At 41.8% G+C, this 13,582-nt stretch overlaps 1 protein-coding gene across 50 annotated transcripts in view; it reads left to right on the top strand.

The window, feature by feature from the left end:
• The window catches only part of LOC100114105 (Down syndrome cell adhesion molecule-like protein Dscam2), a 64,158-nt gene extending 51,284 nt beyond the window's left edge, over positions 1–12,874 (top strand). For 37 of the 50 annotated variants that reach the window (XM_031930814.2, XM_031930750.2, XM_032599866.1 and 34 more), the window contains 16 exons: positions 25–321; positions 402–763; positions 844–1,218; positions 1,315–1,501; positions 1,578–1,865; positions 1,947–2,216; positions 2,297–2,528; positions 2,603–2,779; positions 2,966–3,132; positions 3,825–4,088; positions 4,210–4,377; positions 5,310–5,450; positions 6,380–6,570; positions 6,663–7,020; positions 7,867–7,918; positions 9,254–12,874. In XM_031930814.2, coding sequence (XP_031786674.1) covers positions 25–321; positions 402–763; positions 844–1,218; positions 1,315–1,501; positions 1,578–1,865; positions 1,947–2,216; positions 2,297–2,528; positions 2,603–2,779; positions 2,966–3,132; positions 3,825–4,088; positions 4,210–4,377; positions 5,310–5,450; positions 6,380–6,570; positions 6,663–7,020; positions 7,867–7,918; positions 9,254–9,329 — 3,605 coding nt within the window. In that variant the 3' untranslated portion in view covers positions 9,330–12,874. Of the gene's footprint in view, positions 1–24; positions 322–401; positions 764–843; positions 1,219–1,314; positions 1,502–1,577; positions 1,866–1,946; positions 2,217–2,296; positions 2,529–2,602; positions 2,780–2,965; positions 3,133–3,588; positions 3,772–3,824; positions 4,089–4,209; positions 4,378–5,309; positions 5,451–6,379; positions 6,571–6,662; positions 7,021–7,866; positions 7,919–9,253 lie in introns of all 50 variants that reach the window. The other 13 variants (XM_016981046.3, XM_031930796.2, XM_016981045.3 and 10 more) reach the window with 1 other exon arrangement.
• Positions 12,875–13,582: the final 708 nt, after the last annotated feature.

Below are 13,582 nucleotides of genomic sequence, written 5' to 3'. Positions count from 1 at the left end.
ATCGGCATATTATTACTCTTTCAGCACCACCACACTTCGAGATCAAGCTGCGCAACCAAACAGCTCGTCGCGGCGAGCCAGCGGTGCTGCAGTGCGAAGCCCAGGGTGAGAAGCCGATCGGCATCCTCTGGAACATGAACAACAAGCGTCTGGACCCGAAGAGCGACTCTCGCTACACCATCCGCGAGGAGATCATGGGCAACGGTGTCCTGTCCGATCTCAGCATCAAGAGAACCGAGAGAAGCGACTCAGCTCTCTTCACCTGCGTTGCTACCAATGCCTTCGGAAGCGACGATACGAGTATCAACATGATAGTTCAAGGTTCGTAAAGACTATTATAATTTTTTGTTCTCAGCGAGTCTTGTGAGTTTCGGTCATTAATTTTCAATTGAAACTTTCAGAGGTGCCCGAAGTCCCCTACGGCCTAAAAGTCTTAGACAAGTCAGGCCGTTCCGTCCAGCTTTCCTGGGCAGCTCCTTACGACGGAAACAGTCCGATCAAGCGCTACGTCATCGAGTACAAGATCAGCAAGGGCTCTTGGGAAACCGATATCGATAGAGTCGTGGTACCTGGATCCCAGCAGAACGTTGCCGGCGTTTTTAATCTGAAGCCCGCTACGACCTACCATCTGAGAATCGTTGCTGAGAACGAGATCGGAGTCTCCGAACCTTCAGATACCGTAACCATCATCACGGCCGAAGAGGCACCCTCTGGTCCTCCAAGCTCCGTTCGCGTTGATGCATTGGATCAGCATACCCTCAAGGTACTTTTTTATAATAAAAATTGTAAACTTTTAAAATGAAATTGAGAAACATACTTATAAATTCAAACGAACGTCTACAGGTTTCATGGAAGCCACCCGCGCGCGACGACTGGAACGGCGAGATCCTCGGCTACTACGTCGGCTATCGCCTTGCTTCCTCGTCCGACAAACCCTACATGTTCGAGACCGTCGAATTCTCGAAGGAAGACGGCAAGGAGCATCACTTGCAGATCATGAACCTCAAGACTTACACTCAATACAGCGTTGTCGTCCAGGCCTTCAACAAGGTCGGATCCGGACCAATGAGCGAGGAGAGACGTCAGCATACTGCTGAAGGAGTACCCGAGCAGCCACCTCACGATACCACTTGCACAACCTTGACCTCTCAGACCATCCGCGTGTCATGGTCCTCCCCACCGCTCTCCGCTGCCAACGGTGTCATCACTGGCTACAAGGTAATGCTATTTCAAATTGTCACGTTTTGTGTATAAGTGAAGATTACGGTAATAAAGATTACCGGGCAACAATTACTGATGAACGTTTCACTCTAGATCATCTACGGACCATCCGAATCTTGGCACGACGAGAATACCAAGGACACCAAGATCACTTCTTCCAGCGAGACCATTTTGCATGGTTTGAAGAAGTTCACTAACTACAGTATGCAGATTCTCGCATTCACCTCAGGAGGTGACGGTGTTAAGTCCGCTCCTATTCACTGTCAAACCGAACAAGATGGTAGCTACACTCTATCTTTATTCGTGACGTAGGTCCATCGTGCAATTCATTGGATACTAATGTAATACTGTTACAGCTCCTGAGGCTCCAACCGCTATCAAGGCTCTGGTTATGTCTGCCGATTCGATCCTCGTTTCCTGGCGTCCACCAACCCAACCTAACGGTGTCATCTCACAGTACACCGTCTATACGAAAGCAAACAACTCCGAGCAGGCGGTTAGCCAGAAGGTACCACCAACTCAACTGACTCACGAGGTATCAGGGTTAAGCGAAAACCGTCGTTACGATTTCTGGGTTACGGCCAGCACTAACATAGGCGAGGGACAAACATCGAAGATCGTTAATCTTGCTCCCAGTGGAAGCGGTGAGTTGCACTTATTATAAATTTTTATTTTTGAGTACTCAATAAACGTCGGAATTTTAAAAACTTTATTTGCATCCGTAGTACCGGCCAAAATTGCGTCCTTCGATGACAAGTTTGTGGCTACCTACAAGGAGGATGTGAAACTGCCATGCCTAGCCGTTGGAGTTCCAGCTCCAGAGGTTACATGGAAGGTTCGCGGAGTCAAGCTCGCGCCTACTGATCGTCTACGACAACTGCCCGAAGGATCCCTTTTCATCAAGGAGGTTGATCGCACCGATGCCGGAGAGTACTCTTGCTACGTTGAGAACACCTTTGGTCACGATACCGTAACTCATCAGCTCGTTGTGCACGGTTGGTTTAAATTTTTAGCGCAGTTGATAATCCCTTTGAATCACATAAAAAATAATAACGTCATTGTTGTGCTCTTATAGCTCCACCACACTCCCCGCAAGTAACGCTGACCGCCACGACCACCAACTCGCTGACCATGAAGCTGCGTCCTCACCCGACCGATAATGCTCCCATCCATGGATACACCATCCACTATAAGCCTGAATTTGGAGACTGGGAAACTGTGCAGATCAGCTCGACCGCTCTGAAGTACACTCTGGAGAACCTCTGGTGCGGATCGCGCTACCAGATCTACGTTACCGCCTACAACGCGTCAGTATTAATTAGCTAAGATATTTAATTGTGTCACTGATTGATTACTCACATACATCACTTATCTCTTTTAGAATCGGTATGGGCGAACCATCGGACATCCTCAACACTCGTACGAAGGGCTCGAAACCCATCATTCCCGAGGCTGCTAGATTCATCGAAGTTTCCACCAAGAGCATTACGCTGCACCTTCACGCTTGGTCCGACGGCGGATGCCCCATGTTATACTTCGTCGTTGAGCACAAGAAAAAGTAACGGACTAATTTTTATTTTACCTAACGGCCTCACTGAAGGTCTAGCTATACGAATCGCGAAAATCTTTTCGCATCACTTTCCATTGAAACCGAGAAGATTTTCGCAATAGATTCCATGACATATTTATAAATCAGAAGGAATACTATATATTAGCTCTAACTAATCTCATGTATCATCACTAGGCACCAGCAAGAGTGGAACCAGGTGTCGAACAACGTTAAGCCAGGCGGCAACTTCGTCGTCATGGATCTGGACCCCGCTAGCTGGTATCACCTTCGAGTAACGGCGCACAATAACGCCGGCTTTGCCGTTGCCGAGTACGAATTTGCAACCCTCACCGTTACTGGAAGTGAGTATGCCGTTGCGCATTGGTTTCGCGTGGTCGGCGTCAATGGTGGCACTCACATTGCATTTACATTTTCCCATTAACGTACACGATCGGTTGTCGGGTGGTTGATTAGTATTGACAGTCACTTGTCATCTTATTCATTGTTTTATATTTACTAAAATAAGTTAGCCTAACGTAGCATAAGTTCTACTCCACTCGTTACTAATCACTGTAGGAGCTCGTGACTGATTTTAGTTTTTATATTATGAAAATTCAAAGTTAAAACCTAAATTCAAAATTAAGGGCTATCCCTACAATCATTCGTGACGATAGAGAGTCTTCTCAATTGATTCGTTCGCTGCAGAACCACTTGCTCGTGGCATATACTGCTATATCACGGCAAAACAGTCCATTATTACCACTCTCGCACGCGCGAATATACGTCTCGTTGAGTGTAGCCTCTTCTATATGTTTTAGGCACCATTGCGCCGGCCCGCGAACTCCCGGACGCGAACGCCGGCGACAGCAGCGACGACCCCATGAAAATATTCATGGCCAACCTAAATCTGGTGGTGCCTGTTGTTGCGGCGGTGCTCGTCATTATCGTGGCCGTCATCGTGATCTGCGTCCTCAAAGGCAAAGGTCACGACGACGAGAAAGGTGCGTAAACTATAAACTTCTTTTTTTCCTTTCTTTCTCGTCGCGCGATACAGGTACTATCGCGCCGCCGATTCTCAGCGGAGGCTCCGGTGACTCAGAGAAGAACGGAGGCGAGGATGGAGACGTGCGCCGGTTCTTCCCGTGGCTGCCAGTCTGGTTCGACATCAACGTCATCGTGCCTGTGGGAGCGACCATCGTTGTCATCATCGTTGGCATCGTCGTCATCTGCGTTGCCCTGTCCAGAAGAACCCGTGGTCCCGAACAGACCAGACTGCGCGGCATCTCGTCGTCCGACGAGAAATATTACGAAGGCCAATGTACTAATGACTTGACGATCGTTTATACTTACATCATTGATCTTTTTATCTCTTATAAATATTATCTACATGAATGCGCGCGATGGAGAAACGCGATTGACTCTTGTATCGAATTTTGTAGATGACGTAGTGTACCAGCAGACCGGAGTGGTTGGAGCGACGCTGGACAAGAGAAGACCTGACCTGCGTGACGAGCTGGGTTACATCGCGCCACCCAATCGCAAGCTACCCCCTGTACCCGGTTCCAATTACAACACATGCGACCGCATCAAGCGAGGCACCGTCATAAGTAAGTTCGGTTTCGATCATTCGTTAAGAGAGATGAGGTTTTTATCGCAAGCGTACGTAATACATCCACATTGTTCCGGCATGATTATAATACATATCTACTTTTTAATGTAAAGTCAGATTCTACATATTAGCGCGCACTGTCACTATAAACCTTGTCTTTCTGCTGCGTTATTATATCTATGTATAGATATGATAACCCATCACATGCATAGAATCATCCTCTATGATTTTTTTTATGAGCTCACGAAATAACCGCGGCATAATACAGTCCTCACTATCATTCTCGTAAACAGGCCAGTCATATGTTTATTATGCTCATCTTTTGAGGCGTTTATACTTAACCCAAATCATCTGTAATGTATTTTCGTTTGTTATTGTACAGTTATTCATTATTATCATTATAATTTTGCCTTTGCACACAAAGTTTTGACACTATTTGTTATTAATAGAGTGTAATTTACATTATATGTCCGTATACTGCTTTTACACATATATCAATAGAGTAATTACTATACGTATGAACTATGGTCGAGGAGAAAACCGCACACGGGAAACGCTACGCGGGAATACATCAAGTATGAGGCCAGCCAGTACATATATTTTATCTATAATATGTATATCGCATGTGTTTTGTGTCTTCGCTATCAGATTCATGAACGTGATATATAACTCGCCAACTACATTGATTCATTGTGTATACTTTTACCTCATTCTCATAAACAAAAAAAAATCAAACGTAAATACATTCAATAGTCGCCGTAAACATAGATGTAAAGTCCAGTCGCTTTTAGTTGTCGAGAGGAACGGCCGCAAGAAGAAGCAAAAAACGCTTTTTTGTCAATATAGAAAAGAAAAAGAAATCGAGAGTTCGATCGCGAGGATCGGTAGGCGTAAGCGTGTAGAACGATCGTTGTAGCTTGTATTCAACAGGTCGGAACGGCTCGGTAAGGAGCCATCATGCCACTTGGGACCCGAGGAGACACATGTACGAGGAGTTGAGTCATTACGCGCCGACGAGGAGGTGTCCGCCGCCGCCGCCCAACGCCAGCACCGATCAGCTCAACCACCGAGGTTTGTACCAAGTCTTACAAGTAGAGAGGGATGCTAACCGAAAGCCAGAGAAAATAAATGTATTTCCGGGAATATCATTGTTGTATTATTGACAAACCCGATAAATTAGCATATATTATATCATACACACTGACTTATTATGTATAATAATGAATCGGATACCGACAACGCATCTTGGATATGCGGAATGTTGAATTAATGGTATGACTAGTGACTCCCTCTCTATTTCTGATTGTTTTCTCTGTGAGCCACGTAATAGACAGAATGAGTTTGGTCCTATAGTCGACGAGAGAAAGAGAGCTATAGAAACTGTCTGGTGGGCCGTATGGAGAGTGCGACCACCTGCTAACATCTTCGTAAGTTCTCTGCTCCGTATCGCCAGAAAAAAAAAACAGAAATCGCACGAGCTAGGGACGCTCGCTCTTTTATGATCGCTTGCACGACACTTATATTGCATGACAGTTTATTTTTATCAAGCACGATTATACTCGTCTCTCATCCTTCGATCGCAATTTTTTTCAAACCATCTTCATCGTTCCATCTCTGATCTGTTATTCGCACGAACAGATGTTTTGGAAAATTACGATTGCCAAGTCATCATGATTCTGTTACACACTGTACAGACCCCTCTAGAGAACATATACATAATTTGGCTTCTGCTCCAATACACCCTTTTTAAAGCTATTTTGACCTTCGAATTCTTTTGGTTCCATTATCCTGTAAACTTTATCAATAGAGTAACGACATACATCCATAATGATCTATTTAGTTGTTCTCAATTTCAAGTTTTAGTTGACTTGTAAAATACACACAACAAAGATCAATGAAAATTCAAAAATACGTATATAAACGATAATTTTATATAAGTCAACACTCTCAGAGCTCGATCACGAAACTCACGCGATGAATTCGCACGTACACAAACGCAGGTATGGAGGACGAGATTTGCCCGTACGCGACGTTCCATTTGCTGGGCTTCCGCGAGGAGATGGACCCGAGCAAGGCGATGCAGTTCCAGACCTTCCCACACCCGGCTAACGGACACTCGGGCACGATGGGACCGGCCGTAGGACACCCGACCAATTCATCAGCGCACAGCCGATCTGGCTCCCAGTCGATGGTAAGAGCCCGATCGCATTCGTTTCTGCATTCAACATTGCAATATGTAGTAAAAAAATAGAGAGACAAATTCATTCGAATACCGTTCCACAGCCACGACAGAACGGCGGCCGCTACTCACGAGTGCCATCGCAGGGCGGCAGCACCGGAGGCAACACTAACATCTTCACGCCAGAATACGACGACCCGGCCAACTGTGCTCCCGAGGAGGACCAATACGGCTCGCAGTACGGACAGTACGGAGCACCCTACGATCACTACGGATCACGAGGCTCTGTGGGCCGCAGGTCCGTCGGCTCGCTGCGCAACCTGCCTGTCTCGAACTCACCCGAACCTCCACCACCACCACCACGAAACCACGACCAGAACAACTCGAGCTTTAACGATAGCAAGGAGAGCACCGACATCAACGATCAGGATGACCGCGACCAGTTGATACGCAACTACGGTGGTAAGCCGCTCGATCTCTGCTTCGCCTCCCTCAAACCCATTCGTCCCGTCACGCGGCACATCCCTTATTGAATTTCTATCTGCCATCGTTAAGAAACAATGGAGAAGTTCATCATTGGTATTTGCCGAGAGAATATTAACGAGTCTGAGATTTTAGGGTGTGTTTATCAAATCTGAGCGGTACTCGAAGCGTACAATACCTGTTTGACTAAATTTGCATTCATCTACTTGTTTAATGCTTATATATTATTTCTAACTGAGTATTGATTTTCTCGTACTTTGCTCTTTGATCCGAATAGATTCCGGAAACCTCCTTAAGTACTGAAATTCTCGCACTGTTGATTATTTGCTGTTCAATTTAATCATTGTAATATATATATACTATATAAATAACGTTTTCACCTCAAGCTGTCAATATAAATTCCAGTAATTTGATTCGCATGATTGATTCTCCATGCACCACTGATGCAACTACTTGTTTAAACTTCATGAATTATTTTGACTCGTTACGGTAGATTTGTTAGCGATGTGCGTCAGTCAACGACTTATAAATAAGCATTTTAGATCGGTTTACTTTTTTCGAGTTGTCTTTTCTTTTTTTTTTTTTTTTTTTTTTATTTATTTACTATAAACAGCCAAACTCTAATTAATATTAAGAAGTAATAGTAAACTTTAATGCGTGTTTATATGTGTCTGGGAATACTGAAATGCATGCGGTATCATAACTAACATTTATCTTTCAGGAAGCAGACGAGCGTCGACAAACTATGTCGACTCGTCTAATTGCATGTAATGTGTCGTAGTAGTTGTGTTGTGTCAATTGGTATGTGTTTTTTTATAATTGCAGCTCATGGCAAGGATGTCAAGGCGGCAGAGGAGATGCGTAAGCTCATTGAAAGGTTGGTACTTTGTGCTAACGAGTCATCGACAGTATGACTTTTTTGAATTTCCGATGACGAGAATTACTGTAAAATTTCATTCTCGAAATTTGCTGCTATACTCTTTTGAATTCGCAGCTAACGTGTTCTCGTCAAAGGATGCAGACTTTTTCTAGTGAGATAGAATTAATAAGTTTAAATTAGTTATAATGTAAAGAATATCGAAAATTGTATCCTCTGCCCATTAGAGTTAATGTATTTTTTATAAGAATCCTACGACGGATTATTTCATATACCTTCGAATGTTCTGCTTTAGTAATCTATTTTTTATTCAACACTGTATTAGCATTATGGTTCTTTCGTTGCATAAAAAGTTCATGAATTCTTCATTGGCTTATATAATTTAAGTTTTATTTTCAATAGTAGTTTATCATTATATTCTCAATATTTTAACTATTCTCACTAGAAAATTATCTGCCTTTAATAATATAAGTACACACAGTTTTTAGATATTCAAACTGAATTTGAAAGGAGCAAACTCTCAAATATCGAAACGAATTTTTACGAGTTAGCAGAGACTAAATTATCACAAACGCGACAATGAAAAAAATAGCACAGCAAAACTTATTGCATCTAAAACTGGTGACTAATACTATGCATTTATACAATTCCAATCTATAATCCAATGTGACTAACAACCAATTTTATGTGTTTGTAAATAACTTCAGAGCGCACATCGCAATATAGAATAACCAAATTACATGTCTATAAATACTTATAAAGCATAATTCATTTGGCAAACATTCAAATCACGCGCATGTCTCATAAGATACATAATTTTTCATCACGAGCTCACGTAAGTCATTTCATTACCTAATGAGTATACAGATCAGCTTACCTCACAGAACTCACGTATTTTTCACGAGTTTCTTTTCGTTGTGTTTTTAAATTTTCTGTTCACCATTTATGGCATGCCGCTTAGTGTTCATGGATTTTCATATTATTTTCTTACATTTTGCTTACGTCTGCATCGTATTCATATGCATCGTATATTATAATTTGATTCTCATAAGTGCGACAATAATGTACAAAGTGAACGCATGCTAGTACGACAGCAGTGTTATTGTCACCTCGTCACTCATTGATTTTCTCATTGTACACTTACTTTATTCGATCATCGAGAAAGAGAGAAGGCAGCTGCAAAATCAAGAAAAAAAATGTTGTAAACGATCGATGTAGTGAAAAATGGTGATCGTAATAATTTACAACGAATAAAACATAATTGAACGCTGTACGTTAAGGTTTTGACTGCTTACTAACGCAAGCCATGTGTGTTTTTGCTTCTCTTTCCCGCAGAAACGAAGCCACCAAGCAAAGCAGCTTCGGGAACCACGCAGGACTCCTCGCACCCTACGATACTGTGGCAGTGTAATCTGTAAGCTCCTCGACTGCAATCCATCGGCGATCTTCATTTTCTTAACCAGGACTGTCCTTAAACTGCCAATTTTTCCACTTCTTACATAATATCTCGACATCAATTGTTATAGTCCATTTATTGTGAAACTCCATGATAAAAGACTTATCATGACTTATATGACGCTGACGCATATTGTCCTCGTTTATACTATATTATACACGTACAATATATATGTATAATATGGCGAGTTCGATTCGACGAATTAGCGAATTCGTTTTGGCACAAAAAGTAAGAGAGGGGAGGGGGGAGTAAGAGGAAGGGAAAGAGAGTCGAGAAATCATTACAGCCGCGAGAGAGTCGATGACTTATAACTTAAGGGTATCCGTGGAAGGAGAGCGGGAATGAGGAGATACGCGCAACTTTGCCAAATGACGCTCGAGGAGTTGTAGGAAAATTAAACTTTAACTTGACAGAACGGCAGAAATAAGCGAACGCGTAACACGACACTTGGACAGCGTTGCAACGACTAATTATACTAAGTTTAAGCGTAGAACCGAGATATGGAGCAGAGTAAAAACGTTAAATGCTAAAGAAAAACTAAGGATCGAAACTAGCTGGTTGTGTTAGTCTCTATAATCGCAGAGCAACGCGTATTTCGTATCGATAATCAACGTTAATTAAGCGAGTGTGACTATAGCGTACAAATCAGTGAGGGGATTGGCAAAGTAGGTCGTCGCTCGCTCTCGCCTCCGTCCGATGGCTCGTCTTGGCTTTTCGTTGTCACACGAGTATATAATGGACGCGAAGCAATATCCTTAAATAACAAAGCCCTGATTTCGTTTCGTTCGCCGATCGGCGAGTATATTATGCACACAATCACGCGACGGACGGACGGAGTTGATGTACATAAAGCAAGACTAGCGGACGGAGGCAGAGCCGATCGAGGCTCGCGCGGACACACGTGTCGTTTTCGTTTGCCTATAACTATATATTATAAACGAAGACGCGTTTTCGACTACTCGAGAGCACATGCTACGGTGGGTGAGGGGGCGAAGGGGAGTAAGTATGTAATCATGGTTGTGCCGACTGCCACATTTTACGTAGGCAATTCTTTCGTTTCCTTTCGGCGATCATTCTATACGTGTATAGGTAGTGCTCGTTTCCGAACGAGCAGCCGCCGCGTCGAGAAGCAGATAATTAACAGAAGAAAAAAAACGTCGGGATTGGGGGGAAAAGTTGATTTTAGCGCGCAAGTGTGGGAACGCGTTGTGTCCTATTGAGCGAGTATATAAACGAGCATCATCGTCGCGGGCCGAATAGTCGAGGAGAAAAAAGCTGACACTTGCTCGAATTCGAGGGACAGTCGCGTGGACAGGGGAAGTTCGACTATGAAAGAAGAATGAGAAAAGCAGAGAATAATTCGGGGACGATAGGCAAGGGCCGACGATGATGCGCGTGTAATTAAACGATACATTACCCAATAAGCAGCTGATGGTAGAAATGTAATATCTATCTATTAATAAATCTACGTAGCTAGGCGTAAGCGGGACGGATGGTCGCGAGCGAGTACCATATCGACAGAGAGGCGAGGAATAAAAGTGAGAGCGACGAATTTCGGAGCGAAGGAGTCGATGTGGTGCGAGTCTCATAGTTTGTTTTTATGATGATAATACTTTTTAAAAAATCGTATGAGTATATGATATTGTAGGTGTCGTAATGCATTAATTCGTTTCTTCGTGTGCCATGCTTTTATTCTCACTCAAAGGAAAAGCCATTAAACTGCAATTCAGGACCGGACCCACACTACTCTCGTATATTTGTATAAGTATTCAATTACGACGATGTGTCTTTTCGACTAGCCATGGCTCGACTTGTCAAAGAGAAAAGCTGATAGAGGAGCGCTTTTGACGAAATATTCCTTTTCCGAGTGAACGGTGAATAACACGGAGAGAATTATTTTTGAAAAAAGGCGGAGAGTGTCGCTCGCGACGAGATGAGAGAGGGCGAAAAAAAGAAAAACAATATAAGAAATAAGAAACAAGTCGAGCGTATACATATGGCAGGTGTATTGCTTCCAATTAAAGTATATAGACCGGGATAATAGGAGAAAGCTTTATGTTTCACACGTATACCGAGTTATCTCGCACACATAACTAACACACAGCCACTGTATTAAGAGCCATGAAAAGAATAATCAAACTAATCTCCTTGTATCGTCATAATTAATTAAACGTGATATTATCATTCATCGATTTAACTTACTGCGGCGTGAAACTTTTCGTGTCTATAGTGTCTAACCATCGGATGTAGCCAGCAAAATGATAAAAAAATTTAAAGCGTAATAAATTAAGTAAGCAACAAAAAAAATTACCTATAAATATATAAATATATATATATATATAAATATGCGGAGCGAAACGACAGGCTAAGAATTGAAGACAAAAGTATAAAGTTGCGAAAAATAAAAACGTCGCTTATCTCCATCACCGAATCCACCAACCGTATAAAAGCAAGGGCTTAAACTATAATGAAGCAGCATTTAACAATTAAACGACAAAAACCACTCTTATACACGCAATTCTCTCCTCTATGGATTAACTCTAGCTTAAAAACGAGAAAAAATTATAAAATTAAAAAACCTATACCAGAACAAGAATTAATAATAGAAAACAAAATAAAGCGGCTTTTTGCGTGAATGTGTATTTTTTTGCGATTCGCGACTGTTACAAGTAAAGGCAATAAGAAAAAAAAACGATGACTTGTGTGCGACTGACTGCATGCCTGTCAGAGATAGCATGTCCGCGGACGGTATTCGAGAAGGAGAGGAAAAGAAAGGGATACCAAGGGGAGCCTTTAACGACTTTTACTTTCAGCAGGATTTTGAAAGCTACTATACGACAAATCTCGTTTCCTTTGCGTATGCCCCATATACAATGACATAGCCAAAACCGGACACGCGATAATAGAATCAGTGCAGCTGGTATATACAAAAACGCTTTTTGAATAAAAATTCAACATAATCGCGCGCAAATTGAAATTCCCGGAGCTTTAACTGACGGTGAGAAGGTATAGTGCGGGTGATGAATTGAACGCGAAGACGACAAAGTCGAGGGAGTGAGTGAAGAGCAGGGAAACGAGGATATGCAAGCATGAATTTTCTTTGTAAACCTATATTAATTCGCAAAAATACAACTCGTGGAAGTCGCTTATTGCATAACGTACGTCTCTTTGTTATTTGTTATTTATATATGCTTTAATATAGAAGTACTCAGCTATTTGTTTTACTTTTTTGTCGATTGTTAATAATATTCGTAACGATAATGGTAATATGTATATTATAATTTATTTAAGTGAAAAATGTGAAATACTCGCGTAATCATTACCAAAATGTTCGATTTCTGCCCTTTATATGTATCGTATTATACGAAAATGAAAAAAACAATAGGAAAAAAACAAATTTTTCTCGTACTCTCTTTCATAACGCAGTGTGATTACTTTGTTTTTATACCAAAGTTGTAATATCTAATTTGAAGTTAAATAAACAAACAATTGAAATCCAATTTAAGCATTCATTTTTATTGTCGCATCTCTCCGCTCCTATACAACATCCTTCCGACAAATCCCTTCGCACGTCATTATGCAGTAGATTATACTCTGACAATATTACGATGTAGCCGTAAAACGAAAACAGTTCATTTTAGTGTAACTATACCAAAACTGCCTTGAGGGGCCGGTAATTACAGAGCCGTTAATGATTCAACTGATGCCTTATAACGTTGTATCCAGAAAAATAAAACATCAGATCGATAAGAAGGGTTGTACACATGGAAAATTAATTTGCAGATTTATTTACTATGTCGTCAGTCATTTCACAAAGTATAATCTTGTAAACCAATGTTATGAGTATCTATAAGGGAGACTGGGGTGTACAACAAACAGGACGTAATAAACAAAAGTGACAAACGATCGGTATTCTTTTTGTAAATGAATTTCAAAACTTTATTTTGATTTTAATAGTACATATTTAATTTGGTTGATCAGTCGCAAAATTATAATAACCATAAACCTAAATAGTCTTATCGTTAGGTATTGTCTTATCATAGCCCAACGTGCTTGCAAAGGGCGATTTTCGCGTTGTTTAGATAATTACATGCTAGAATTAAGATTAAAATTTTGGCAGCAATGCAGATTATAACATACACGCGAGAGATACGAGATAGGTACAAGCGATTGCAATTTATTTCTTCTGTACTTTTTTTGCTTTCGAA

The sequence above is a fragment of the Nasonia vitripennis genome, chromosome 1, assembly GCF_009193385.2.
Source record: "Nasonia vitripennis strain AsymCx chromosome 1, Nvit_psr_1.1, whole genome shotgun sequence".
Classification (NCBI taxonomy): domain Eukaryota; kingdom Metazoa; phylum Arthropoda; class Insecta; order Hymenoptera; family Pteromalidae; genus Nasonia; species Nasonia vitripennis.
The sequence above is the reverse complement of the archived record's forward strand: the minus strand, read 5'-3'. Positions and strand labels throughout refer to the sequence as shown.